The sequence below is a fragment of the Dipodomys ordii genome, unplaced genomic scaffold (genome assembly GCF_000151885.1).
Source record: "Dipodomys ordii isolate 6190 unplaced genomic scaffold, Dord_2.0 Scaffold119, whole genome shotgun sequence".
NCBI lineage: Eukaryota > Metazoa > Chordata > Mammalia > Rodentia > Heteromyidae > Dipodomys > Dipodomys ordii.
Window position 1 is genome coordinate 2723286 of NW_012267335.1, and position 27239 is coordinate 2750524.

Consider the following 27239-nt stretch of genomic DNA (forward strand, 5'->3'; position numbering starts at 1 on the left):
TGCACTCTCAGTCTCGCCATGTTGAAGTTAGAATGGCCTGCATTCACTATCTTCGGGAAAACAGAGAGAAATTTGAAGCGGTAATTTAAAATGTCATATGTGATGGTGTCTTGACTTGTATTTACATTTTGGCCTTTGGAAATGTTTTAAGGGAAATTTTATAGTCTAGATATAAATTCAGCCTATGAAAATGACCCTTGTAAAAATTGGTTTAGTTGTGATATTTTCTAGGCTGTTTTGTATTATACTCATTTGTTCATACATTTTGAAAGCTGAATAAGACAGTAAACTGTATTGGGTGGAATGATGACCTGTATACAAGCTTCTTGCAAGCTCAGCTGCTTTGACATGATCAGGGAATTAAGTATTGATTCATAGTGGTCTTCATGATTGGTAATTCTGCATGAATTAAAACATTCAGACTGGTGTTTTAAAATTATATTGAACCTTTAATTTTGTCAGAAGGCATTTACAGATTTTTACTTTGCAGGATTCATTGTGAAATCACATCAGAACACTGTAATTGTGTAAATGGTGATTGATAGTTAAAATGTTGTATAACAACTAGTATAATTTTCTCTAGTATATAGTAAACTATGGAATAAGATGACAGTGACCTATTTTCATTTTGCATTTAAAGCCTTATAGTAGCTACTTGTTATTGGTTTTATTATTGAGAATTATATAACTTGACAACTTGTAGTGACATTTCCCTCATGGATTAGTAAAGAATACTGAAACTTTGCAGAATCAAAATATAAGACTCAATAGGAAAAATGTTGAGGCAGTCCCTATATTGAAGCAAATTTGGGTTCTGTGATTTAGGATGGATGGTAATATATTGTACAGGGGGAGTTATCTGCTTGCTTCATTATAATACTTAAATATATTAATATAATATTCATATGAATACTTACCTCTTGATACTATATTAAAACATTGGTAATGTGGAAGACTAGGATACGATTGTGGTGGTAAAGAGGGTTGGGGAAGGCCTATTATAAATACTTGAACGTTCAAATGAATTATTGACTAGAGTGTAAAACTATTGATAACGGTAGACATTGCTAACTTTGGTTACATACTATTATTTTAATTGCTTTTCATGTATTTGTTTAGTCCACATAATCTTATGAGGTATGGTCATGTGAAAATAAAGGGAAAAGTTTCAGTGTAATAATAATAGCTTTCTAGGAGTTTCTTTTGGCAAGAATTGGGAAGGGGGTATTGTGGGAACCTTGATCATCGAGATCCTAGCTTCTTGTATAGGATTACAAGTATGATCTACTATCACTGAGCTTACCACATTAATCTTATGCTTTTGTTATATTTCTAGTTTAGAATGTTGTGTGCAGTGATTTTATAAATTACCCTTTCTCTGTAATGTAAAAATCCACCTGGGCTAGAAGTCCTCTATTGGCCCCCATTTGATTTGTCTCTCTCAACTGTCTGCCAACTTGCGCATCTGGTCAGGTTGCTCCTGTCTCCCCATATGCCACAGTAACGATCTTTGGAGTATCTACTCCTTGTGTCAGTTCAGATTCTAGTCTTCATCTTGAGTTATTCTTTGTGGAGAGGATTCCTGGCAATATTTATTCTTTCAATTCTTCTGTATATTTTTGCTGTTTACTGATTGTCTCACACACATGTATATAATACTCTTTAAGTTTATAGTTTTAATGATTTGTGTATATTGTTATGGTTAGGTTATGTATATATTTTAATACTGATGTATCTCAGATCAGTCAGAATTCAGTAATTGGCCTGGGAATGTGGCTTAGCAGTAGAATGCTTGCCTAGCATGCCTGAAGCCCTGGGTTCGATTCCTCAGTACCACATAAACAGAAGAAGCCAGAAGTGGCACTGTGGCTCAAGTGAAGAGTGCTAGCCTTGAGCAAAAGCAACTCAGGCACAGTGCCCAGGCTCTGGATTCAAGACCTAGGTCTGGCCAAAAAACCCCCAAACAACTTAGTAATTCAAAGTGAACCTTAACAGTTGTAGCAGTTAACATTGTTTTTTTGTATTTCTTAAGTACATTTCTAATATAATTTTTTTTTTGCAGTTTATAGAGGGGTCATTTGAAGAATATTTAAAACGTCTAGAAAATCCACAGGTATGTGGTAATTTAATACATTGATTTTTTAGTTGTATAATAGTAAGTATTAGCCGGGCACTGGTGGCTCATGCCTGTAATCCTAGCTTACTCAGGAGGCTGAGATCTGAGGATTGCAGTTCAAAGCCAGCCCAGGCAGGAAAGTCAGTCCGTGAGACTCTTATCTCCAATAAACCACTAGAAAACTGGAAATGGTGCTGTGGCTCAAGGGGGTAGAGCACTTGCCTTGAGCTGAAGAGTGCAGGGACAGTGCCCAAGCCCAGAGTTCAAGCCCCACGACCAACCAAAAAAAAAAAAAAGTAAGTATTTAAGCTTTATTGAAGTGGAAAGCTGGGCTTCTGTAATTCTGGCTACTTGGGAGTCTCGGATATGAGGATCACAGTTCAAAGCCAGCCTAGGCAGGAAAGTCCATGAGATGCTTATTTCCAATTAACTATCAAAAGTTAAAAAATGCTGTGGCTCAAGTGTTAGAGTTGTGACCTTGAGTTAAAAAAGTTCAGGGACAGTGCCCAGGTCCTGAATTCAAGTCCCAGGACTGGCATGCATGCACGCACGCACACACACACTCTGAAGTGGAGTATGGGGTTACAAATGACAATACTGTGATTGCTTATAAACATTCTCTATCTCCTAGGTAAGCACTTTGTGGAACATTTAATTGGGAGTAATAGGCATGATTTACCAGAGGCTTCCTCACTAAGGATAGAGATCGACTGTCTTTATTTTTGTCACAATGGCTTGTGAATGTAGCATACAAAATCTTAATACTGGTGATTTTCATAATACTGTGTTGGAGAGTTTGTGGGATTTGTTAAGGTGAGATTGGATTTCTTCCTTGGGTAATTGAGGAGGCAGAATGTGTATGTGTATGTATGTATGTGTGCATGTGCGTATGTGTGTGCACGTGTGTGCTTGCATGCTAATGGGGCTTGTCCTCAGGTCCTCATTCTTGCTCAGCTTTCTTACTCACAGCTGGCCCTCTGCTACTTGAACTATACTTCCTCTACCATTTTTTGCTGGCTAATTTGGAGGAGTCTCAGAAAACTTCTGTTCAGGCTGGCAAGAAGGCAAATTTGTTTTCGAGGTTCCATTTCCTGTGATCAGCTTGTGAATGGAGTGGAGATACTAAGAAGAGTGTCTACCTGTTACCACACTTTCTCAGTCATGTTGAAGTTAATTTTTTTGTTATTTTTTCCTGCTTACAAAATTAATGCTTTCACAATAAATATCCAAATAGGACTGGTAATATGGCTTAGTGGTAGAGTGCTTGCTTAGCATGAATGAAGCCCTGGGTTTGATTTCTCAATACCACATAAACAAAAAGCCGGAAATAAATATCCAGATATAGTGTGTACTTAGTGTATTCTAGGCCCTAGTATTAATTGGTCCCTAGAATTCCAAAAAAGAAAGCAAAAATCTCAATTCATGAAATGTAGCATAGGAAGAAGGATGTTTGGTGAATGATTTTGGTGTATTGTTTTGATAATAGTCTAGCACTAATTTGAGTGCTTGAGTTATATCTAAGACTTGATGGTCACATGGGGATCGATATCTGAGATGACCAAAGAAATTTTCTGTTATAGGCAAGAAAGCCAGATTTAAGTAAGGAAAGTACCTGTACCATACAGTGTTACATGCACCATAGTTTTAGTTCCAACTAACTTGACAGGGAATGAATTCACATTAGAAGTCTGGATAAATCCTAAATAAGCAGGGCCTTTGCTGAAGGGTATTCTAGAAGTGAAAACTAAGTAAGGCAGATTCAGAGGACAGGAAGTTAGTGTGGAGCATGAGCATGTAAAGGTAAGAAGTAGTGAGAGATAAATCAGGGCTGTGTCGTTGGGGCAGGTAGTTTGATGGCCTGGAGTGGAGGTTATGCTTAATTAAGACTTGAAATGGGACTGGTTTTGATTATTCACATAAAAATCACCCGTGTGTGCATAAAGGTGTAGATTCTCTGGCTCTTATTCCAGACCTAAATCAGTTTTTGGGTCCTCATTTTGAGTATTTGATACTGGGAAAACAAGACATACTATATATTCTGTCTACTAGAATTAAACTCTGAACACAGAGATGGTCTCTATGTTTTCAAAAATGGTTCAATATAATTTTACTTTTTCATGAGCAATATATGAGAATTGAAATTGTTCCACAATTCTGACAAAGTTCTTTGTGATTTTCATTTCCTAATGATACTGAATCTTTTTTTCTTTTTTTAAGTGTCAGTACTGGGGCTTGAACTTTGGGCCTTACATTCTTGCTCAGCTTTTGTGCTCACAGCTGGTGCTTTACCTACCACTTGAGTCACCCCTTTCATTTTAACTTTTTTGCTGGTTAATTGGAGATTACAGTCTACAGTTAGAAATCAGTAAGCCCTTCTCTCTGCCTAGGCTGGCTTTGAACTTCAGTCCTCAGATCTCAGTCTCCTGAGTAGCTAGGATTATAGATGTGAGCCACCAGTACTTAGCAGTTGATGTAGTTTTGAATACTATATAGTCATTAACAAATTTTGCAGAAATTTTTTTCTCTCCTTTTTTTTTTGTTGGTCTTGGGGCTTTAACTCAGGGCCTGGGTGCTGTCCCTGAGCTCTTTTGCTCAAGGCTATATCTCTACCACTTTGAGCCAGAGCTCTACTTCTGGTATTTGAGTGGTTAATTGGAGATAAGAGGTCTTGGGGACTTTTCTGCCCAGGCTGGCTTTGAACCACTGTCCTCAGATCTCAGCCTTCTCTGAGTAGCTAGGGTTATAGGCGTGAGCTATCAGTACCCAGCTTCTCTCAACCTTTTTATCTTTAAGATGTATATTACAGAAAAAGTGTTAAGTTACAGCCCATAGTAGAAGGCATTGGTAATAGAACATTGATTAAAATTATTTTTTAAAAAGTAATTTTCACTGGGCGCTGATGGCTCATGCCCGCAATCCTAGCTACTCAGGAGGCTGAGATCTAAGGATCGAGGTTCAAAGCCAGCCCAGGCAGGAAACTCCTTGAGACTCTTATCTCCAATAAACCACTTGAAAACCAGAAGTGGCACTGTGGCTCAAGCAGTAGAGCGCTCGCCTTGAGCTGAATTGCTGAGGGACAGTACACAGGCCCAGAGTTCAGATCGACCAAAAAAAGCAATTTTCAACTAATCCTGGTTAGTGCTGAAGAGAATAATTTATGATAGCCATTGTTTACTTAACCAGACAAAAGTAGAGTTTAGTCTAGAATTTAAAAATGTCTCATTTTTCTGCTCAGTCTGGCTTCAAACCTCAAACCTCAGATTTCATCCTCCTGAATAGTTAGGATTATAGGCTTGAGCCACTGGTATCCTGAAAAAACCCACCTTTTTAATGCTTCCTAATTTTCTTGTATTCAATATTTTGGTATTTTGAAATGGGCTGTTCTGTTCTAGGAACTGGGTTGGAGGATAAACCTTTTCTTCAATAAATTCTTCTCACCTTACAGAAGTAAAAGATAATTGGCCAAAAATTTAATAGACTGCTTTTTAGTCCAATATGTTAAGGTCTATTCTATTAAATGATTTTCTAATAGTCACAATATTAGTGATATTACAGACTAAGCTCATTAGGTATGCTACATAAAGAGTGTGTATAAAGTATGCGTAATGTTTAAAGTATAAAGGTGTGTGATATACATGTGCTAACTTTCTTCTCCTTTGATACAGGAATGGGTGGGACAAGTGGAAATAAGTGCCCTCTCCCTTATGTACAGGTAAAGAGAAATATAAGTAAATAAAAAACACCACTGGGGGAAGGCTACACTTAAATAAAAAGTTAGACTAGCAAGGTCATTTTATACTTTGAGTATTAAAACATTTTTTTGTTTTCTGTTGGTTTAGTTTTTCTGTTGGTTTAGTTAGGCTAACCCCTTTCTGTCTGCACATGTCCTGAAAGAGTTCTGGATTATAAATGTGTGGCACTATGCCTGACTTTATTTTATTTTTTAAAATACATATTTTTAATATAAAGATACTGTACAAAGGGGTTACAGGTATATGAGTAAGGTAATGAGTACATTTCCTATCAAGCATTGTTACCCCCTTCTTTGTTTTTCCCCTATTATCCCTTCCCTCCCCACCTCTCCAACTTCTCCCTCTCCTCCACACCCAGAATCTGTAAAGTTCATTTTCAACATAGTGTCTTGTACATCTCATTGTTACAGTGGGTCAACCTGTATCCTTATTTCAGCATTTTGTTATTTCCCTTCCTCTTCCCAAATTAGAAAAATATATATACAAGATGCAGGGCACTAGAATCAAATGTAGTGAAAACAGGGGTTATATTTTATTTTGTTTTTAAATTGCATCAGTTAGATTTTGATACTCAGATATTAATCTTCGTGATTTTTAATATCTCAGAATGTATTTGGATAAGGATATAGACATTTTTCTGAGCTATGTCCTATCCAACTATCCTTTATCAGAGAGATGACCTACTTTTCCCTGGGCCTGTGACAGTGAATGGCCATTGGAACAAAACTAAAATAACATCAACGGATTAGTGTTTTTTCTTTCCAAAATATCAAAATTTCAGTCAAAAGTTCTGTGATTTTATTTTTTTGAGATCTCCTTTTAGAAATGTGTATGAAGTTATTTATATACAAATTATTTGAAATTTTATATTTTAGAAAATAGTTTACAATGGGTTTATGACTTACCTTTCATTGTTTGCTTTCTTATTGCTATATGTCAAGTGCCTGGAACATAACTCTGGATCAAGAGCCTTGTTAAATTAATGAATGGATGAATGATTAAAGTCATGAGGTATCCTTAAGTAATTTCTTGTTATTTTCAGGAAAGATTTTGTGATATATCGGGAGCCAAATGTTTCTCCTTCACAAGTAACTGAAAATAATTTTCCTGAAAAGGTAAGACCTTTTCTAAGTGTTTGTAAAAGATTTAAGTAAAATAACCAGTATTTGCCACCTTGACCTCTTAACCTAGTTTTTGAAATACTGAAGAAGCTATGGAATTGTGAATTTTTTTTTTTTTTTTGTCTGTCTGGTGTTGTAGGGCCTGAACTCTGGGCCTGGGCTCTGTCTCTCAGCTCTTCAGCTCAAGGCTAGCGCTCTACCACTTGAGCCACAGTGCTACTTCCGGCTTTTTTCTTTTTGCTTATGTGGCGCTGAGGAATTGAACCCAGGGCCTCATGCATGCAAGGCAAGCGCTCTACCACTGAGCCACCTTCCCAGCCCCAGGAATTGTGAATTTTTTAATGATGAGCAATTAGCATTGAGTTGTGTAACTTTGTATCCCCTTGCCACTGTTGAGTTGAATAAAGTTGTGAATGTAGGTTCTCAGATTTGCATTCAAAAGGTATTTTTGTTTTGTTCTGGTGCTCATACTGGGCTTGAACTCAGCCTGGGCACTGTCCCTGAGCTGCTTTTGCTCAAGACTAGCACTGTACCACTTGAGCCGTAGCTCTACTTCAAGCTATCTTTTAAATGTAGTTTAGTGGAGAGAAGACTGCCTTGGCTGGCTTGGAACTGCAGTTGTCAGATCTCAGCTTCCGGAGTAGCTAACTGTTATAGGCATGGAACTGCAGTTGTCAGATCTCAGCTTCCGGAGTAGCTAACTGTTATAGGCTTGGAACTGCAGTTGTCAGATCTCAGTTTCCGGAGTAGCTAACTGTTACAGGCTTGGAACTGCAGTTGTCAGATCTCAGCTTCTGGAGTAGCTAACTGTTATAGGCTTGAACCACCAGAAGTAATTTTTGATAGTCATGCATATTCTTGATATTTATATGTAGTTTTAACGATAATGTGTGGTGTTGTATCATTTGGTCATAAATGGAAACAATAAAAAGTTTTGTGAATCCTAGAGGGAAAACACCAACTGCTTCATTAAGTTTTGTTTTAATTAGTGATTTCAGAATCATATAGGCTAAGTTAAAGAGACTTGTATGTCACCATACTAAAAATGCTAAGGAGGAAGGGAAATGAACTTAGCAGTTACCTTTCCAACTATAGTTTTGGGGATATGACATTCTAAACAAGATAAATGTAAGTAAATTTCTCTTTAAGTAATCAACGATTAAGAAAATACTTAAAATTTTAAAGCAAGAAAATTTATCTTTTGAGTTCTGCCTCTAGAGAAGTAGCATTCATAAGATTTCATGCTTGGTTCTCTCACTCTAGGCTTGTTCTCATGCTCTCCCTTTTTGGAGACAGTGTCTGTAGCCTAGGTAGGACTTGAACTCAACATTCTCCTACCTTAGTCTCCTGACTTTTGGGATTGTGTGTGAACATTTTCTTACAATTTTTTGATTTTATTGTTCTTTTAATTGAAATGAATGTGACTTTTGAGATTCTGTAAACATTTCTATAAGTCTTTAAGAAAATGCTGATTTACAGGCTGTAGAGTTTTGAAGTAAACCATAGTTTGACAACATTTATGTTAAGGTTGCTTCTAAAATACTTTTTGCTTTTGTCTTTTGAAAATCATCTAATATTTAGAGACATGGGTCACTTAAATTGTTTTGTAAACGTATATATGGATATGAGCCAGACTGAAAGATGTCTTCTTGTTTCCTTTCAGGTGTTACTGTGTTTTTCAAATGGAAATCATTATGATATTGTCTATCCCATAAAGTATAAAGAAAGTTCTGCTGTGTGTCAATGTAAGTTAGCACTTTGTGTTTAGGAAAGAAATTATATTCCTGAATTATATGGGCTTAATGAGAAGTTGTAGATTAAGAATTTTCTTTTTAAGTAATACGTACTGTGAATATCCAAATGACTGAGCAGATCAAGCATTTGAAAGGTAGGGGCTAGTCTCAGCACTTAATCTCAGCACTGTTGACATTTTGAGTCAGACAGTCCTCAGTCCTCCCCTGTGGGTGCCCTCTTGTGCCCTACAGGGCGTCTAGTAACATCACTAGCCTCTACCAGAAGATGCCTTTAAGACTAGTGTACCATGTGACAACCAAATTACCTCCACATTTTCTTAAATCTTTCCTTCAAGAAATTTCTTTCCTTATTTTTACAATAAAAAAAGTATCAAAAAAAAAGGAAGAAACTTCTTTCCTTGTGGAGAAGACAAAGGGATCTTTCAATTGTTAGGTCCATTGTTAACCTGTTGTGAGAAACAACAGGTTTCTCATCCAAAGCTGTGCAATGGTGCCGGTCGAGCAACAAATTTACTTCTGTTCTTAAGGTAGCAGTAGCCAGTAAAGATACTTGTACTGAAAGTGATAAAAAGTTTAAAAGGCTTGTTAGATTTTGAAAGGCCCCAAATAAAAGTCTACCCTGCTTGTCTTGGGCTGTGTCTTCCCCCATGTTCCCTATTTGTCATAGTCTGTATTTAACCTGTGGGGGAAAAAGTCTGTGTAGCCTGCCACCCTCCTGTATTTGAAAGTGTGGTGATAAGGGGTGCATCTCCTTTTACCAGAATCTGGAAGAAAGATGGTCTGTGACAAGCAGGACTCTGGGGGATTCGTTTAGATGGTGAGCACCACTGTGCATGAATTCTTAGTGCACTTTGTTTCCATAAAGCTCACTGTAATTAAGCTAATAAACAGGAGTTGTCAAATCCATGTGGTTTTCAGTTTTTGATAATTTTTCCTTGTTTACTGAGAATCTGGTTTCTAAGAGCATATTTTTTTTAATATAAAATTAATATCTGAAGCCAGGTGATAAGACAGAAACATATTTTTTGTGTGCCAGTACTGGAGCTTGAACTCAGGTCCTTGCTGTCCCTGAGCTTTTTCTCAAGGCTAGTGCTCTACCACTTAAACCACATTTCCAATTCCAGTGTTTTTGGTAACTTTGTGCCGATTCAAACCATGAGATCCTCACATCTCAGCCTCCTGAATAGGATTATAGGCATGAGTCACCATTACGCTGCTCATGTTTTCATTTTATAGAAATGTGAGAAGTGACTTGTCCAAGGTTATGGGAAAGCTAGCATACTATGCTGTTTTGTATTACTCTTTCACTCCATCTTAATGCTGCTTAGTGTAGTTAAACCAAATCTTTTGATTAGGCATGTGACGTCCCTAAATGTATTGTATTTTGTGTGCTGAGATTACATGAGAAGATGCAAAAAGCTTAAGCACAGTAAGTGGAGTGTAATAATTGCTCAGTATGCATGTTTTAGCTTTCCCTGTTGTTACACTTGATTCACAGTTCTGTTACTCTTTTTTATGTTTTTGTTTAAAAAAATCACATTTTTCTAAAAAAACATTTTAAACTATGATGCATAGACAGAAGTTCTTGTTGCTTTCAGGGTCATTTTTGATTATGTTACTGACCATAAGATAGCACAGATGTTCACTTTGGATTTTAAAAGACTGAGCAGTATAATCACTTTCATCCTATTCCTACATTTTTTGTAAATGCCTGCAATTAATATTGTATAAAATCTTTCTTATTTATTTCAGCTCTACTTTATGAATTGTTGTATGAGAAGGTATTTAAAACTGATGTGAGTAAAATCATGATGGGACTTGAAACCTCTGAAGTAGTTGATGAAAACAACAGTGAAATATCAGATTCAGAGGATGATAGTTGCAAGTAAGAGTGAATTTAAATCTGATCATATCTTTCTAGGACCATTTAAAAAACATTTTAGTTTTGTGTCATAAATTGTTAGTGTTTATAAAGTAACAATCTTTTTTTGGTATTCATAAAACAATGATCTGAAGCTTCTTACCCTGCTGTTAATTTTACCTAGTTTTTATTATATTTGAAGGTTATAAGTTCTTGGATTTTTCTTCCTGGCCTGATCTTGAATCTCGATTCTCTGGATCTTAGTCTTCTTAGTAGCTAGGATTACATGCATATACAACTACTGCACAACTCTTGAAAGCTTATATTGAACTTTTGTAAATTAAATTACTCTATCTTAAAAATTCTATATTTTTTTTTGTTAAATAGTAGCTAATATTAATTAGTTGAAGTCTTTGACTTTCAGTTACATGTGTATATATACACTAAAACTTGACTGAGTTTACTGGAGTATAGCTCTGACTATTTGGATTTTATTTGATTAGGTTTTTAGAGGTTACATGCAAATAAGCTTTTTTATTCCAAATTTTATCACTACATTTCTTCCTTTTTAGGAGCAAAACCACCACTGCTGCTGATGTGAATGGATTTAAGCCTTCATCAAGCGATGAGGTATTTAAAAAAAAATTGTAATTCTTTTTCTTTTTTTTTTGGGTCCGGTCGTGGGGCCTGAACTCTGGGCCTGGGCGCTGTCCCTCAGCTCTTCAGCTCAAGGCTAGCGCTCTACCACTTGAGCCATAGCGCCACTTCCGGCTTTTTTCTCTTTGCTTATGTGGTGCTGAGGAATCGAACCCAGGGCCTCAGGCATGCAAGGCAAGCACTCTACCACTGAGCCACCTTCCCAGCCCCTTTTTCTTTTTTTGTCTGTTGTGGGTCTTGAACTCAGGGCCTTGGTGCTGTCCCTGAGCCTCTTTGTGCTTAAGGGACTCTTGAACCACGTGAACCACAGTGCCACTTCCTGTTTTTGAGTGGTTAATTGGAGATCTCTCCTTAGGCTGGCTTCAAACTACGATCCTCAGATGTCAGCCTTCTGGTAGCTAGAATTAGAAGCATGAGCCATTAATTCTTTTAACATAAACTCACAGGGCTTTATGGTCTTCTGGGGTATATTTTCATTAGTATCAGGATCATTTTACCAGTTTATAAGAGGCACCTTGATGTTTTGAGTTTTTTAAAAAATTTGATTTGATTTTTGTATTTATCTGAAACAAAAATATTTATAAAGCATTCCAGTGTTAATTGGACTTCACTTTCTTGGCTAAGGACCCAAAGAACACTGGGAACTCTGCTAGCCTTCATCTTTCCAGAAAGGTTCTGAAGTCACTCAACCCAACAGTCTATCGAAATGTGGAGTATGAAATTTGGCTCAAGTCTAAACAGGGTATGTTAAAAAAGAAAAAAAATCTACATTTCCCTTAAGGTGGTTTTGTGGTACTTGAAAATAATGAAGTAAACTTTACACTTTTTTTTTTTAACAGCCCAACAAAAACGTGATTATTCCATTGCTGCGGGCTTACAGTATGAAGTTGGAGATAAATACCAAGTAAGTAATTTTTATTAATTGAATGAAGGACTGTATGTTAAGACCAAGAGAATAGTTGAGGTCTGAATGTTTTGTAAGTTTGTATTTCAGAATGTATGTATCTTTTGTTGTGTATATTTTTGAGTGTGCATGGTGGTACTGTACAGCTTTGAACTTGTGGCCTCCCTCTCTGGTTTTTCTTGCTCATGTCTAGGGCTCTATCTTTGAGCTATACCTCTAATCCAGCATTGTGCTATTTAATTGTAGATAGTTTCAACAGACTTTTCTGCCTGGGCTGGCTTAAAATCTCAACCTCCGGCATAGCTGAGATTATAGGCATGAACCACTGTATATAATGGGTTTATTTATTTTTAAGTGCCAACACAAGGGTTTGAACCTTAGGATCTTGAACTCTTGCTTGACTTTTTTCACTTGAAGTTGGCACTTGAGCCACACTTCCTCTCCAGCTTTGTGCTGGTTAATTGGAATTAAGTGTCTCACTACTTTGCTGAAGGCTCTGGGTTTGAACCATGATGCTCAGCTCTCAGCCTCCTCCTTAAAGGTAGGTAGAAATGCAAGTGTGAGCCACCAGTGCCCAGCTTACCTCTGATATTTAAAGTAGAATGGCACGTTAGAGGAGGACTTTTTTCTTTAAGACTAATAAACATTGAGTATTGTACCTCCCACAGTGCACAAGACAGCCTCCTCCACAACAAAGTTTTGTGTTTTTTTTTTTTTTTTGAATGAACAGAAGATGCAATTTTATTTGGTTGAGGTAAATGATAGGGAAAACAATAATGAATTATCTGATCCAAAATTTTAATAATGCTAAGATGGAAAGATAATTTACCAAGTTGTTTTTATGGGAAAATATTATAAAAACCCAAACCAAAAATGTATTCCTTTAAAATTAAAACAGCTGACAAAATCATTTCTTGTTGAAGTGTGGTGGAAATGGTCTTTATGATAAGTTAGTTAATCTGACAGGTATCAGATTGTCTGGGATTCTGTTCTGGGTGTTAGTACAGACATTACAGGCTTTGCATAGCATTCTGATTTGGGGTGCTTGAAAAGTGAGAAAAAAACACAGGACATACTGCTTGCTTTTGGGGTTATCAGAAGTGGGATCATTTGTGGAAGCTTTCAGTATATCAGTTTTGGAAACTTTCAGTACACCAATTTGAAAAACTTGAAAGAAAACAAAACTGAAGAAGGAATTCAGGGCTTAGAAGTCTCACTACCCAACCATCTTAACACGGAAAGAAGATTGCTTATCTTATATTTTGACTTGCTTGTTATTTTAAAGCAAACATAGTTCCTTTGAAGTTGTAATTGCTTTTGGCAAAGTAGATGTTATTCATAGAGCAGATGGTTAAACAGTTTTTACAAAATTTTTCTACTACTATTTGACCATTTATTGCATAAAATATAGTAATCGGGGGCTGGGATGGTGGCTCAGTGGTGGAGTGCTTGCCTTGCATGAATGAGGTCCTGGGTTCGATTCCTAAGTACCACATAAGCAGAAAAGCCGGAAGTGGTGCTGTGGCTCAATTGGTAGAGTGCTGGCCTTGAGCTGAGGGACAGTGCCCAGGCCGAGTTCAGGCCCTACGGCCAAAGCAAAAAAAAAAAAAAAAAATATATCTGTCTGTCTGTCTAAATAGTGTGTGTGTGTGTGTGTGTGTGTGTGTGTGTGTGTGTGTGTGTGTGTGTGTGTGTGTGTGTGTGTGTGTGTGTGTGTGTGTGTGTGTATCTCTGTCTATCCTGTGGCTTGAACTTGGGCGCTGTCTTTGAGCTTTATTTGCTCAATGCAAGTGCTCTACTATTTCTGGCTTTTTGAATAAAAGCATCTCATGGTCTTTCTCCTGCCTTGTTTGGCTTTAAACCACAATCCTCAGAGATCTCAGCCTTTTGAGTAGCTAGGATTTTAGGCATGGTTCCTAGCTAGTTCAAACTTTTTATAGAACTCAGAGTAAAAAGACAAGTGTCTTTTTAATAAGAAATGAAGTAGCTGCTTTGGGACTTGGATGTACTAATAAATGTTAGGATGACTAAACAGAAAAGTCATTAAGTGAAGTTTGTTTCCTGGGGCTCTAATTGGTCAGTACACAATGACTATAGAAGTGTTAAGATTTACTCTGTGTTAGGATAAGTTGATCAGTTTAAGGAGGAAAATGGTCACGGGGACACAATATTAAAAATTGGATAAAAACTGGAGTAATGTGTCCAGTATCCTGTGTGCATGCATGCGGGCGTGCAGGTGTGTGTGTGTGGGGGGGGTGGGGTTTGAACTCAGCTTCTCTTGCTTGGCTTTTTCATTCAAGACTGGCACTCTACCAACTAAGCCACACCTCTGTTTTCCCAAGGTTATAATATAGGTGGTAAGAAAAAAAGCCAGTTCTGAAGGCTCATATTCAAGACTAGCTAGTTGATTTTGGTCTCTTATTTAGAGATTCAATAGCTTGTCTGTTCCTTGAGTTATTTAGAAAAACAGGTTAGAAAAAATATTGAAAGGATTTAAAAAAGTTTTTCTTTAAGGTAGGGAGATGTGGGAGCTTAGGGATACAGACTTATTTATTGTACCTTTTTGAGCTTCTATTTTTCTTAACGTTTTCACTTTAATCTGAAGACAGTAAGATTTAGTAACTGATCATTGGTGCAAAGGAGTCAAGTAACTGGTTTTTATTTCTTGCATTGTTCAAGCAGGTTAAGTTGGATCACAATGGGAAATTTTCTAGCACAGACACCCAAGGGGGTCATTCTGAAAATGGACCAGTTTTGGTTGAAGAAATGGGAAAAAAGTATGTACTGTCCTCAGCTAAGTCATTCACTCCCTCTTACATTTAACCTGTTTTATAGTCATAAGCATTTCTCAACAGTCCTATGTATTTGCAAATTCAATGAAAAGTATTTCCCTGATAAAATTAATTTGGCCAGATCTTTAGAGAAATAGTTCGACTTCACAAATTAAGTATTTGCCATGTTTGCAAATTTTAAAGAATTCTTGCTGTATTCACATTGTTTAAAATGCACTGTAGTTCACAAAAGCAATTTGAGAAATTGAGTAGAGTGTAACGTACAAGAGCTTTGGAGAACAGATAATATATCCATTTCTGTTGTCATCTAGAGCTTTGAGTTCATGCAGTTAATACTCTGTAAGTGCTTGTTAGATGGTTATTGACTTGTTAATACAGAGTTAGTTTAGTTCAGTTGGTCCCTTTATTGAGAAAATGGTAATCACACATTGAGCTTTACTAAGAGAAATTTACACACATACATAAAGGTAAGGAATACAGTATAGTAGATTCAATATATAATGACAGTATTAGCAATGCATAGTATTTGGCAATATTTTAAAATCCATCCAATATTTTTAGTTTTGCAAATGGGAATGACATTGGATTATTTGAAAGCAAAGCTAGACATTGCACTTTTTTTCTGATGTTTACATGTGTGTCTAGCATAGTAAACATCCCTAGCCACTTCAACTATAGTAGCATTAGGTAGAAGCAGAATAACATCCCTTCTTTAGTCTTTCCTTTAGATTGTATTTAAGGCTAGGCTTCTGTTTTCTGAGTTAGACAATGTACTTTTGACTTATGTCATTTTATTAGAATTTTTTTAGTTTTGATTGTTCTAATGTGAGAACGATGAAAATGTTTTGGTAAGTAAACAATAGAATACTTATGTAGAATATTTGTCTTAGTGTTCTCACTGGGAGTATTGTAAGATACTGTGTCTTTTTTGTCCTTGTGAAGACATGTACCGAAGAACCTCAAACCACCTCCCCCAGAAAGCTGGAACACAGTGTCAGGAAAGAAGATGAAAAAACCTCCCGCTCCTGGACAGAATTTGCATTCTGGTAAGAGCATATCCAATCCAATTGTCATTTCTTTGAGATAGGCATAGTGGCATTGGCTTTGTTTATAATAGGGATATTATGAGTGACTTCTGGATTTTTGCCATAGACATGGATTACAGAGGGCCAAAGAACCCAAGCAAGCCAATAAAAGCCCCGTCTGCACTACCTCCTCGACTGCAGCATCCTTCGGGAGTCAAACAGCATGCATTCTCTAGTTACTCTTCAGGGTCCCAGACTCAGAAATCTTCCATTGAGCACAAAAATCTCAGCAGGACACCTTCTCAGATCATGAGGTAATTCTGGAAATCAACTTGAGATGTTTTTGATATATTTGCCATATTACATACACTTGTTTGTTCATATGAAGTATTTAAAATGTTGACAAAATTCTGAGGCTTTCAGTTCTTTGTAATTCTCTCTAAAGCAAAGTATTAACTAATGTAGAAAAGAGACTTTTTTAAGCAAGTTTTTTTCATACAATGTAGGAAGTTGTATTTTAGCAAAACCTTATTCTGTTACTTAATATTCCCTAGAATGCGGTAAATAGTGAATTCCGAATTTTATTCTTAAGTTCTTAGAGCAGAAGGGTGCTCTCATTTGTTCAGGAAATTAAGGCAACTAACAGTGTTGGTTTACTTTGTTCTAGTAAGTTATAAGTATTTGTGGTAATATGTATTACTGAATAAAGCTCTACAACAAATTCTAAAATGTCGGATGTCAAATAGTTATGTAGCAAAATAATAGATAATTGTATTATAATTATTTGTGGTAATACGTATTACTGAATAAAGCCCTACAACAAATTCTAAAATGTCGGATGTCAAATAGTTATGTAGCAGAATAATAGATAATTGTATTTTAGGTATTCTAGATTTTTGTTATTACTGACAAGGATGTTTCATTTGACAGAAAACCTGATCGTGAGAGAGTTGAGGATTTTGATCACATGAATCGAGAATCTCATTATTTTGGCCTCTCCCCAGAGGAACGCAGAGAAAAGCAAGCTATTGAAGAGTCTCGTTTACTCTATGAGATTCAGAACAGAGATGAACAGGCTTTCCCAGCCCTTTCTGTATGTATACACAGATTTTCTTTTTCTGGCAGTAGTGGTGTTTGAACTCATAGCTTCACACTTGCAAGGCAGGTGTTCTGACTGAGCCATGTTTTCAGCCCTTCTTGTTCCATTTTTTAAATTTTTATTTAAAAGGTAGGGTTTGTCTTCTTTGCCCTGGTTTGCCTTGATGATAATCCTAATATGTAAACTCCATTCTATAGCTGGCATGACAGGTGTGCACTCCTGTGTCCAACTGTGCTTAGAGGTTTGGAGCTTAGACTGTCTCCCAAGTAGCTAGAGTGCAAGTGTGATTCACTGGTGTCAGGTTGGGAATTTTAAAGGTTATTTTTTTTCTTCTGGATTTCTAGAGTTTGGATTCAGGACCTTAGCACTTTGAGGCATGTATTGTGCCATTTCAGCCATGCCTCAAATCCTGGAAGTCTTAGTATAATTTCTGTGTTAAGCCATAGGTCCTGATAGTGAGCCTAGTAATTTTTAAATTGAAAGTCCCTTAAAGATGAGTAGAGCCGACCATGCTGCTACATTCCTGTATTACAGGTACTTGTGAGGCTGAGTCAGGAGGTTCATAGATTTAAGATCAGTCATGGGATACATAGCGAGTTTCAGAACAAGAAGGAAGAACTTTTACTTGCTCATTCTGGGTTTTTTTTTGGTGGTACTGGGCTTTGAACTCAGGGCTTCACACTTGGTAGGCAGGCACTCTTTAACACCTGAGCCACTATGCCAGCCATTTTTGCTTCACTTATTTTTCAGATAGGGACTTGTGCTTTTTGTCAGGGCCAGCCCTGGACTATTATTTACACCTCCTAGAACTAGTATTACAAGTATGTACCACCATGCCCTGATTGGCTAGTAGTTTTTTTTGTTTTTTGTTTTTTTTGAATCAAGCATGTTAATAAGCATACAGCTTGGAGGTTCATTATTTAGTTAACACTTTTCAGAGTATATGCATATAGTCAGGAAAGTCACTTTGCACTTTACTAGTGGGACCAGTGAAAGTTGTTTTTCATAGTGTTTGGGGACTGGAGATGGAAGAACCTGTACCCTGCTGTTTTGTCCTTCCTCTGTGTGTTAGACATTATCTTTTCTAATCAAAGATGTGTGTGTGAGCTTTCAGGCTTCTTAACTTTGTATGTGAGTCAGGCCTCTGTCTGAGGGGAAAGTCCAGTACCACATAAGTGTATGAATTATTGGCAGGATGGTAGAGTCATAACTAACTGGTTCATGTTTTGGTGTCCTACAGATACAGTGCAATGTCATGGGAGGCTACCCGTGATACCAGGATGAATGTTCAACTCCATATATTTAGTTCTTGGCCTTCTGCTTGTGGAATTCCTTGGAGTTGCTCATCTGAAAAGATGCAGTGTAGGGGGTTAGTCCTTAGTGTAGGGGTTAGTCCTTAGGAATTAATGACTAGAAGTGCCCAAATCCGTGTATGATAGATGTTTTTTGTACTCATTTTTAGTCTTAGTAAAATTGATTGAATATTGGCTTAGGCTTTTTTTCCCTAGAAAATAGGATGGAAATCCTCACTGTGAAAAGTTTACTAAGAGTGATATAACATGAATGGGATTTTCAGTGGTAGTTCAGTTTAAAAAGCTGACTGATCCAGTTTGCTTGTTTGACCAGTTAGAAGGTTGGAGTTCACACAGAGCTTATGTGACTTTTCTCTTGACAATAGCATTTAGTGGTTTGATTTAAGCAGAACGTTATTATTCAAAAAGGTTTTTAACTAACATAATGCACTGGTGTACTGTGGCTGCTAATCTACCCCTAGTTTTTCTCTGTGTGATTGTTGCTGCTTCAGTGTATTCTTCAGAGGTGGGTAGATGGGGTGTTAATATTTGCAAATAAATGTAAGTTGCAGGGTAAAGATTTGTCAAGGTAGCTTCTGAAAGGGGGATAGCAGGACGTCTTAACTACTTACTGGACTGAAGGTCTGATTGCCTAATGCTTTGATTCAGTGATCAGATTATTAATACAGAACACAGATATGATTCTAGGTCATACTGTTTCAGAAGTATAAAAATATAGGGCTGAGATTTGTGATTTTTAGTTAGATATCTGAATAAGATAAAGCTTTTGTTCATATAATCTAGCGTAATTTTCAACACAGAATGTTGTGTTTTGTTCATGTTACAGAGCTCATCTGTCAGTCAGCCAGCTTCTCAGAGTAGCAACCCATGTGTCCAGAGAAAATCTTCACATACAAGTGATAGGAAAGGAAGCAGGCGGAGAATGGATGCCGAAGAGCGAAAAGACAAAGGTATGCATTTCATTGTTTCTCCTTAGTCATCTGTGTCCTTTGCTTTTAGCAAACATTACTTCCCTGCAGTTTGAGCAATCCAAAGTCAACAGAAGTAAAGGTTTTAAATTGAGCTTTGTTCTTAGTATTCATGTTGAAATCTTACAGAATCTTGGCTTCTTGCTGTTCTGATGTGCCTCATTCCTTTGGCCTGTATATCCATTAGCTGTTTTATTATCTGTAGGTAAATAATCCAGGTGTAGATAGTAGTGTTCCATCCCAAAGTGCAAGAGGAGTGTGATAGCCCTCTTGCCAAAGTTTAGAAGCCATAGAGTGCTTCCAAGTAAACAGGTGAAAAAAAAAACGGAGCTATTTTGAGAGATGGATCAAATTGTTTTGACTTTTTTTTCACTGTATTATTAAGAGTTGATTTATTCTGCTGTTGTTATTGTCTTCTGTGCCTGCTTTATAAATATAAGAATATATATATATATATATATATATATATATATATATATATATATATGAGGGAAAGGTATTTGTGGGCTTTTGACTAAGGTTCTATGGAATGTATCCCAAAGGTGGGGGAGTGAACAACTGTATTATAGATTGAGAAAACAAACTTTAAAAATTTACTAGGTAATTTATCTAATGTTACATACCTGACTGTTGGAAAGAAATATTGATTTGAGTGGAATGTTAAATACTGTTTAAAGAACTTTTTCACTGACAACATAATTCAAATAGTACTTTTGACTTTATCTTCATATTTGGTCTTCTGCATTCAAACCTGTTAATTGCTTCTGCTTTTTAAAAAATGTGTTTTTATCTTGATCTATTACATGTTACAGAGTCTACTCATGGACATACTCACTTGGATAAAAAACTTGAGTCAAGCACATTGGAGGTAAAGGTTTAAAATACAATTTCATCTTTTCTTTAGTATTAGGGAGCAGTGAAGGAAAGATTTCACTGTTTTACAGTTTTACTAAAGTGAGAAAGTAGAGGAAAAGGAGAAATTACCAACTGTACTACCATCTTAAGTTGCTGTTTCTGAAGCCATTGCAAAGTAGCTTTTCCCTCTAATTCACAATACACAATAGACTGATACTTTTAAGTGGGGGAGGTTATATTGTTGGAAGCCATGACTCAAGTTAATGGAGGTTTGATAAAGATATACCCTAACAAAGCTAGGTTACTTGGTGAAAACATAAAATTAGAAAAATCACAAAAATGTCATCAAAATGTAATGTGGTCAGAATGTGAAGTGAATTATAGAAGCAACCAGTTACCCCAAGTTAACCCACAGTTACCCCAAATCTTGGAGATACAGAATTACTTTTTTCTTTTACTCCCAAAGAATGTTAGTGATGATAAATGTACAAGAGTTTCTTCACCATCAAAGTCAAAGAAGTTAGAGTGCTCGCCTCCCACAGAACAAGTAAGTAATTTGTTGTATTTGACATGGAGTGTTCTAGCGTTTTTTTGTTTTTTTTTTGGTTTGTTGGTTGTGGCGCTTGAACTCTGGGCTGGGCTCTGGCCCTGAGCTCTTAGCTTAAGGTGAACGTTCTACCCCTTGAGCCAAAGTGCCACTTCTGGTGGTTAATTGGAGGTAAGAGTCTCATGGACTTTCCTGTCCAGGCTGGCTTTTGAACCACGATCCTCAGATCTCAGTCTCCTGAGTAGGATTACAGGCATGGGCCACTGGCACCCTGTGAGTTTTTAAATATATGCTATCATTTTAAAATGCATGTAAGAGGACTGAGAGAATTAACAATTTGAGTGGTTATTATTTTCTGTATTTATTTAGTTAGGTCGGTTGTAGGGCTTGAACTCTGGGCTTGGGTGCTATACCTGCGCTCTTTAGCTCAAAGCAATTGCTCTACCACTTGAGCTACAGCACCACTTCCAGTTTTCTAGTAGTTTATTGGAGATAAGAGTCTCACGGACTTTCCTGCTCTGACTGGCTTTGAACCGTTATCCTTAGATCTCAGCCTCCTGAGTAGTTAGGATTACAGGCTTGAGCCACCAGCGCCTGGCTATTTTCTGTATTTTTATTCTGAATAGTCAGTCTAAATTGTTGTTGGCATTGATGTTATAACTATTACATACTTAATTGGTTAACATTTGAGTGAGTTGTTTTGTGCCAGTATTGTGGCTTGAACTTGGGGGTTAGCCACTGTCCCTGAGCTTGTTGCTCCACTAGAGCCACACCTGTACTTCTGGCTTTTTGGTGGTTAATTGGAAATAGCAGTCTTATTAACTGGAGACGACAGACTTTCCCTGCTGGGTCTGGCTTGATTCTGAGATCTTATCCTCCTAGGATTATGGGCATGAGTCACTGATGCCCTGACTTGGATAAATTTTTATTTCTTTACCTTTTTATGGTGCTTTGAGTTAAGTTGAAAATGAGAGTTTTTGAAGAAAACTGTATTTGTGGTTGTGTGGTGTTTTTTTTTAGCTTCTACTTGTCTATTATTAACTTTTATTTCACACACATTAATAGAAACAATATCACCACCAGGTGCTGGTGTCTATTGCTTGTATTCTTAACTGTTCAAGAGTCTTGAGCTCTCAGGCTCGCAGTTCAAAGCCCAGGATGGCTTTGAACAAAAAATTGGAAGTAGACTTGTGGCTCAAGTGGTAGAACTCTAGCCTTTAGTGAAAAAGTCAAGCAAGAGTACAGAGCTCCAAGTACCAGCACAAAAAAGATCAATAGCTGATCAAAATATCTTTTTGTTCTTTTCTGCTACCCCATTTTTTGAAGAAGCCAGCAGAACATGTGTCTTTATCAAATCCAGCTCCCCTCCTAGTTTCTCCAGAGGTACATCTAACTCCTGCGGTGCCTTCTTTACCAGCCACTGTGCCCGCCTGGCCAAGTGAACCTACAACTTTTGGACCAACAGGTAAGACAAAAATTTAGAAAACCCTACCAGTCAATACAAGCCTTTTGTCTACAAATTCTTGATTGAGCATCTCTGCATGACCCAGGAAGCTTGACCATAGGGAGGGTTCAGTGTGTGGAATCCTAGTTTCTCATTGGTCTTCTGTTTGGCTGAGCTTTAGTGTTAGAAGTCTCAGTTCATGTGGGTGGTGGGCATTGAGCACACAACACATCCTAGATGAGTGCTTGAGCTAGTTACCTTCATTGTTGGATTTGTTTGCTCAGGACCAAGTGGCAGCAAGATTTTATGCCTTTACCATGGTCTCATCCATTGTGACTCCCAATTGGACTATTTGTAGGACCTGTGTCTTGCACATTTTTTTTTTTTTTTGGTTGGTCATGCATTGTGTTCCTGAGCTCTTCAGCTTAAAGCTAGAGCTCTACCACTTGAGCCACAGCGCCACTTCCAGTTTTCTAGTGGTTACTTGGAGATAAGAATCTCACAGACTTTCCTGCCTGGGCTGGCTTTTGAACCCCAGTCCTCAAGATTTCAGCCTCCTAAGTAGCTAGGATTACAAGAGTGTCCAGCTTACACATGGTTTTGAGAATTGTAGTTAGAAGACATGGATAGGCTTAGTTCCTGTGTTTCTAAGGGACCTTCATTGATAAGAAATCCTTTGAATCCTTAGTCTCCATATTATCTATCCATTATAAATGGAAACATTATTGTTTATAGCATTCTAGAAATTCCATGTTTCTAGAGTAGAAGTATTTTTACTCTCTCATTGTTTTTGACTCCTTTCGTTCTCTTTTGTAGGTGTTCCTGCTCAAATTCCAGTTTTGTCAGTGACACAGACTCTGACTACTGGACCTGATTCTGCTGTGTCCCAAGCTCATTTAACACCTTCTCCAGTTCCTGTGTCGATACAGGCAGTGAACCAGCCCTTGATGCCTTTGCCTCAGACACTGAGCCTTTACCAAGACCCACTCTATCCTGGGTTTCCTTGTAATGAAAAGGGAGATCGAGCCATTGCACCACCTTATTCACTGTGTCAGTCTGGTGAGGACCTGCCTAAAGGTGAGATCTTCCTCTGTTTATCTATTTGACAAATTGATTTAGTGTGGAATGGAAAGGTATATTAAGCCACAGGAAGGACTTACTTGGGAAAGACAGCAGGGGTTTGGTTTTCACTCCTAGTCATTTGGTCTTTCACTCCTTTTTCAGATGGGTTTTGTTAGAAAATGCTTTTTTATGTGTGTTGAATAGTGACTCTCCTATTCTTTTCATTAAGCAGTGTTGAAACTTTTAAAAAATTATGTTGCCATTTTTACTAATTTTTGAGAGAATTTTGATATATAGCTCAGGCTGGTTTTAAGTTCTGAGCTCCTTTTGCCTTTAGTAGAAGTCCAGGTGTTATAGGCATATCTATTATTTGATTTAGTTGTCATTAATCTTAACATTTACCAACGTTTTTACTTCATGTTTTTTAAAAGCTATACAAAGTTGAAAAAGAAATACAATGAGCACCTGAATTTCCTTCTCCCAGATTTATTTTTAATGAGAAGACAGTTTAAATTATTTTGGGATTTAGATGTTAATGTAGAGAAAAGCTGTAGCAAACCTGGACTTAGTCTATAGGAAAAATCTGATGTTTAGCTTTGCTGCAACTTTTGGGTTGTTTGTAACAGGCTAGAGGAAACAGCTCGTTTTAGTTAGACATGTGTACATATGGATTGAAGATGATGAATGTATAGTTTCAGTGAGTGATTATTTTGTTTTCAGATAAGAACATTCTCCGATTCTTCTTCAATCTTGGTGTGAAGGTATTTATATTTTATCACTTCAAAGTTACTTTTAACTTTTATTACTATTTAGTGTTAACTGTTAATCTGAGATTTACTAAATATCACTATTCAGTACTATTCACATTTTTCGTGTGGTAGAATTTTCAGTTTGCTTACTTTCCCTCTTAATCTGATTGTGCTTTAATCTTGGGAGGACATTCCTTCAGTAAATGCTGCCTTTGCAAGTAGCCCAAGGAAGGGTCCTCACTAAAGAATTGGGTGAAGAGCTAGGTTAAAGTGGTGCTTGCTTTTCAGGTATGTAGCCCTGGGAAAGCCATTTAGTATATACAAGTCTAGCTTGCTTTTTTTTCTTTTAATGGAATGGGCTCCTGTTTTTCTACCAGCCTTAATTGTTGAAGGGATCGAAGTAACATGGATGAGCAGAGCAGTCCTTTCGGAAATCGTCAGTGTAAAATTAGTTTTTCCTAGGAAGAGAGTTGGAGGTCTGTTCTCTTTTGATCTTGAATGAGTTTCTGTGGGTTCTGGGCACTTAGAATATGAAATGAAGTGTCCTCTAGCGACCAGTTTCATAAGTTTTTGTGTTGTTATTCATTGGCTAGTTTTATGTTTTTCTAGTTAGTGCTGGGTTTAATTAATTAGCCAATTGGCTGGTCATATTTTCTTCATATTTTGGTTTTTCACTGAACTCCATATAAGGAATTGGAGAATTTCACTTTTGAAGTTAACCTTTGAAGTTAGTCAGAAGTCTAAATTAATCCTTGCCTTTGGAATGCTCTCAGGGTCCTAGAATTGTGGAGCCTCTACCACTGAAGATGATGTATTCTTTGTAGCCTTTTCCTATAGATTAGACTTAGGCAAGTTAACTTACTGAGTCATACAGCCTGTGGGAGAGCTAGGATGTGGGTCTGGGTCTAAACTGCCAGTAATTGAAATACTTTTTCCTGTCAGCCTCTGTATGTGTTTTCAGACAGGGGCAACAAATGGAGCCTGGAAATAATGACTTAATTTTCCAGTTCTTTTTATATTGGAACTGATCTCCTATTTGGACTGCAGTCTATGTCTGTATTGTACAGGCTTGGGAAACTTAGCTTGAGCCTAATGTGTCTCTCTTTCAAATGTTTATTTTCTTTTGTTTCTTTCAGGCATATAGTTGTCCTATGTGGGCTCCACATTCTTACCTGTACCCTCTGCACCAGGCCTATCTGGCAGCCTGCAGGATGTACCCAAAGGTCCCTGTCCCTGTGTATCCTCATAACCCTTGGTTCCAAGAAGCACCTCCTGCTCAGAATGAAAGCGAATGTACTTGTGCTGATGCACACTTCCCTATGCAGACTGAGGCCAGTGTTAATGGTCAGATGCCACAGGCAGAAATTGGGCCGCCGCCATTTTCTTCCCCTCTGGTTATCCCTCCATCTCAGGTGTCTGAAAGTCATGGGCAATTGTCTTACCAGGCTGATCTTGAATCTGAGAACCCTGGGCAGCTGCTTCATGCAGAATATGAAGAATCACTAAGCGGCAAGAACATGTATCCACAGCCATCCTTTGGACCCAGTCCATTCTTGGGCCCGGTTCCCATTGCACCTCCTTTCTTTCCTCATGTTTGGTATGGGTACCCTTTTCAGGGATTTATAGAAAATCCTGTCATGAGGCAGAATATTGTCCTGCCTTCTGATGAAAAAGAATTGGATCTGCCCCTGGAAAATCTGGATCTGTCAAAAGAATGTGCTTCCAGCTCTGCAGTAAATGAGTTCTCAGAAGCCCAGGGTGAAGGTGCTCACTCTTTGCCTGAAGTAAGTGTGAGCACCAAGCATGAAGGCCGAGCAGAACAGTCATCCCAGACACGAAAGGCAGATCTGGCACTGGCTTCCCTTCCTCCTGGAGCTGAGAGCAAAGCTCATCTCCCCACTCAAATTCTAAACAGAGAGAGAGAAACTGTGCCTGTCGACCTTGAGCCTAAGAGGACCATTCAAAGTCTGAAAGAAAAACCAGAAAAAGTAAAAGATACTAAGACTGCTGCTGCTAATGTGGTTAGCTCCGGGGCCAACTCTATGGATAGCAGAGTGCAAAGACCAAAAGAAGAGAGCTCAGAAGATGAAAATGAAGTGTCTAACATTCTGAGAAGTGGCAGATCCAAGCAGTTCTATAACCAAACCTATGGAGGCAGGAAGTACAAAAGTGATTGGGGCTCTTCTGGTAGGGGTGGATATCAACACGTGAGAGGTGAGGAGTCCTGGAAAGGGCAGCCAAGCAGAAGCCGAGATGAAGGTTATCAGTACCATCGAAATGTCAGAGGACGGCCCTATAGGGGAGATAGGAGGAGATCAGGCATGGGAGATGGCCACCGGGGCCAACATACTTGATGATGGCTCCTTGTATTTTAGAGCAGAAGCCTGTTCTTGGGGGGAATATTTCTGAAGGCTTTAAAAGAAAAACATAAGAAAAACCCAAATTGGAACTCTCTCCTCCCCTCCCTTTACCCTCATTCCCATTCTGGACAAGATTTTGGACATGAGTTCAAGGGGCAGGTGAATTTCTGGCATTGCCATATTTCTTATTCAAAATCTTTATCGGGTGATTGCCCCCATAAAAAATAGAACCTAAGTTTGTTAAAGTATTTTTTATAAACGACTTAATATAAAACATAGATTTAGTGTTTGGTTTTTTTCCTTGTATAAATTTGATTTCAAATGTTGGAAATGTGTGCTTTATAGTGACAAGAGAACCATTTGACAACACTATAGATTCCAAAACATAACATTGCACCAAATAGAAATGTATATTTTATTATGCAATGCCTTAGTCATAAACTGGCTCAAACAGTTCTCAGCCTCAAACACTGTCTTTAAGATGCTTCCAGCCCAAAGGCCTTTCATCTCAATATCTGTCAGACTTGAATAAGGCAGCCTATTAACCTGTGTCTTAGAAATGTTGTATATAGTTCTTTTAATATCCATAGGGTATATTTTTGAATTTTGGTGAGTATCTGTTGAACTTGAGATTGCATACAAGAATAGATGTTTAAGAAACAGTAGGAAATCCAGTGAAATGGCTGTTTCCACCAAGAATTCCTAGCACTGGTGTAAATATCATGGTGCCTACTCGAAAGAAATGTAGATGCTATGCATTTTGGAAATAATCTGCATCTGTTAAAACTGCAGAGGTTTTTTTAATGCCACTTTGACACTAATGCACTGACAGATTCTAAATATTTTGAGAAGAAATGTTA

At 37.5% G+C, this 27239-nt stretch overlaps 1 protein-coding gene across 3 annotated transcripts; it reads left to right on the top strand.

Annotated features, from left to right (window-relative positions):
• Window positions 1-26659, top strand: Otud4 (OTU deubiquitinase 4). Of its 3 annotated transcripts, none has more exons than XM_013029555.1 (20): window positions 1-80; window positions 2063-2113; window positions 5782-5828; window positions 6911-6983; window positions 8653-8734; window positions 10496-10628; window positions 11177-11234; window positions 11886-12003; window positions 12101-12165; window positions 14845-14942; window positions 15900-16003; window positions 16110-16296; window positions 16913-17075; window positions 19221-19344; window positions 20175-20230; window positions 20684-20764; window positions 22091-22229; window positions 23025-23285; window positions 23991-24031; window positions 25156-26659. In XM_013029555.1, the coding sequence occupies exons 1-20, from the start codon at window positions 33-35 to the stop codon at window positions 26371-26373; spliced, it is 3147 nt and encodes a 1048-aa protein (XP_012885009.1). In that variant the 5' UTR covers window positions 1-32; the 3' UTR covers window positions 26374-26659. The 3 variants fall into 3 exon arrangements, with proteins under 3 accessions (XP_012885009.1, XP_012885011.1, XP_012885010.1); XM_013029557.1 differs by having other exon boundaries at window positions 22094-22229; XM_013029556.1 differs by having other exon boundaries at window positions 14848-14942.
• The last annotated feature ends 580 nt before the right edge of the window (window positions 26660-27239 follow it).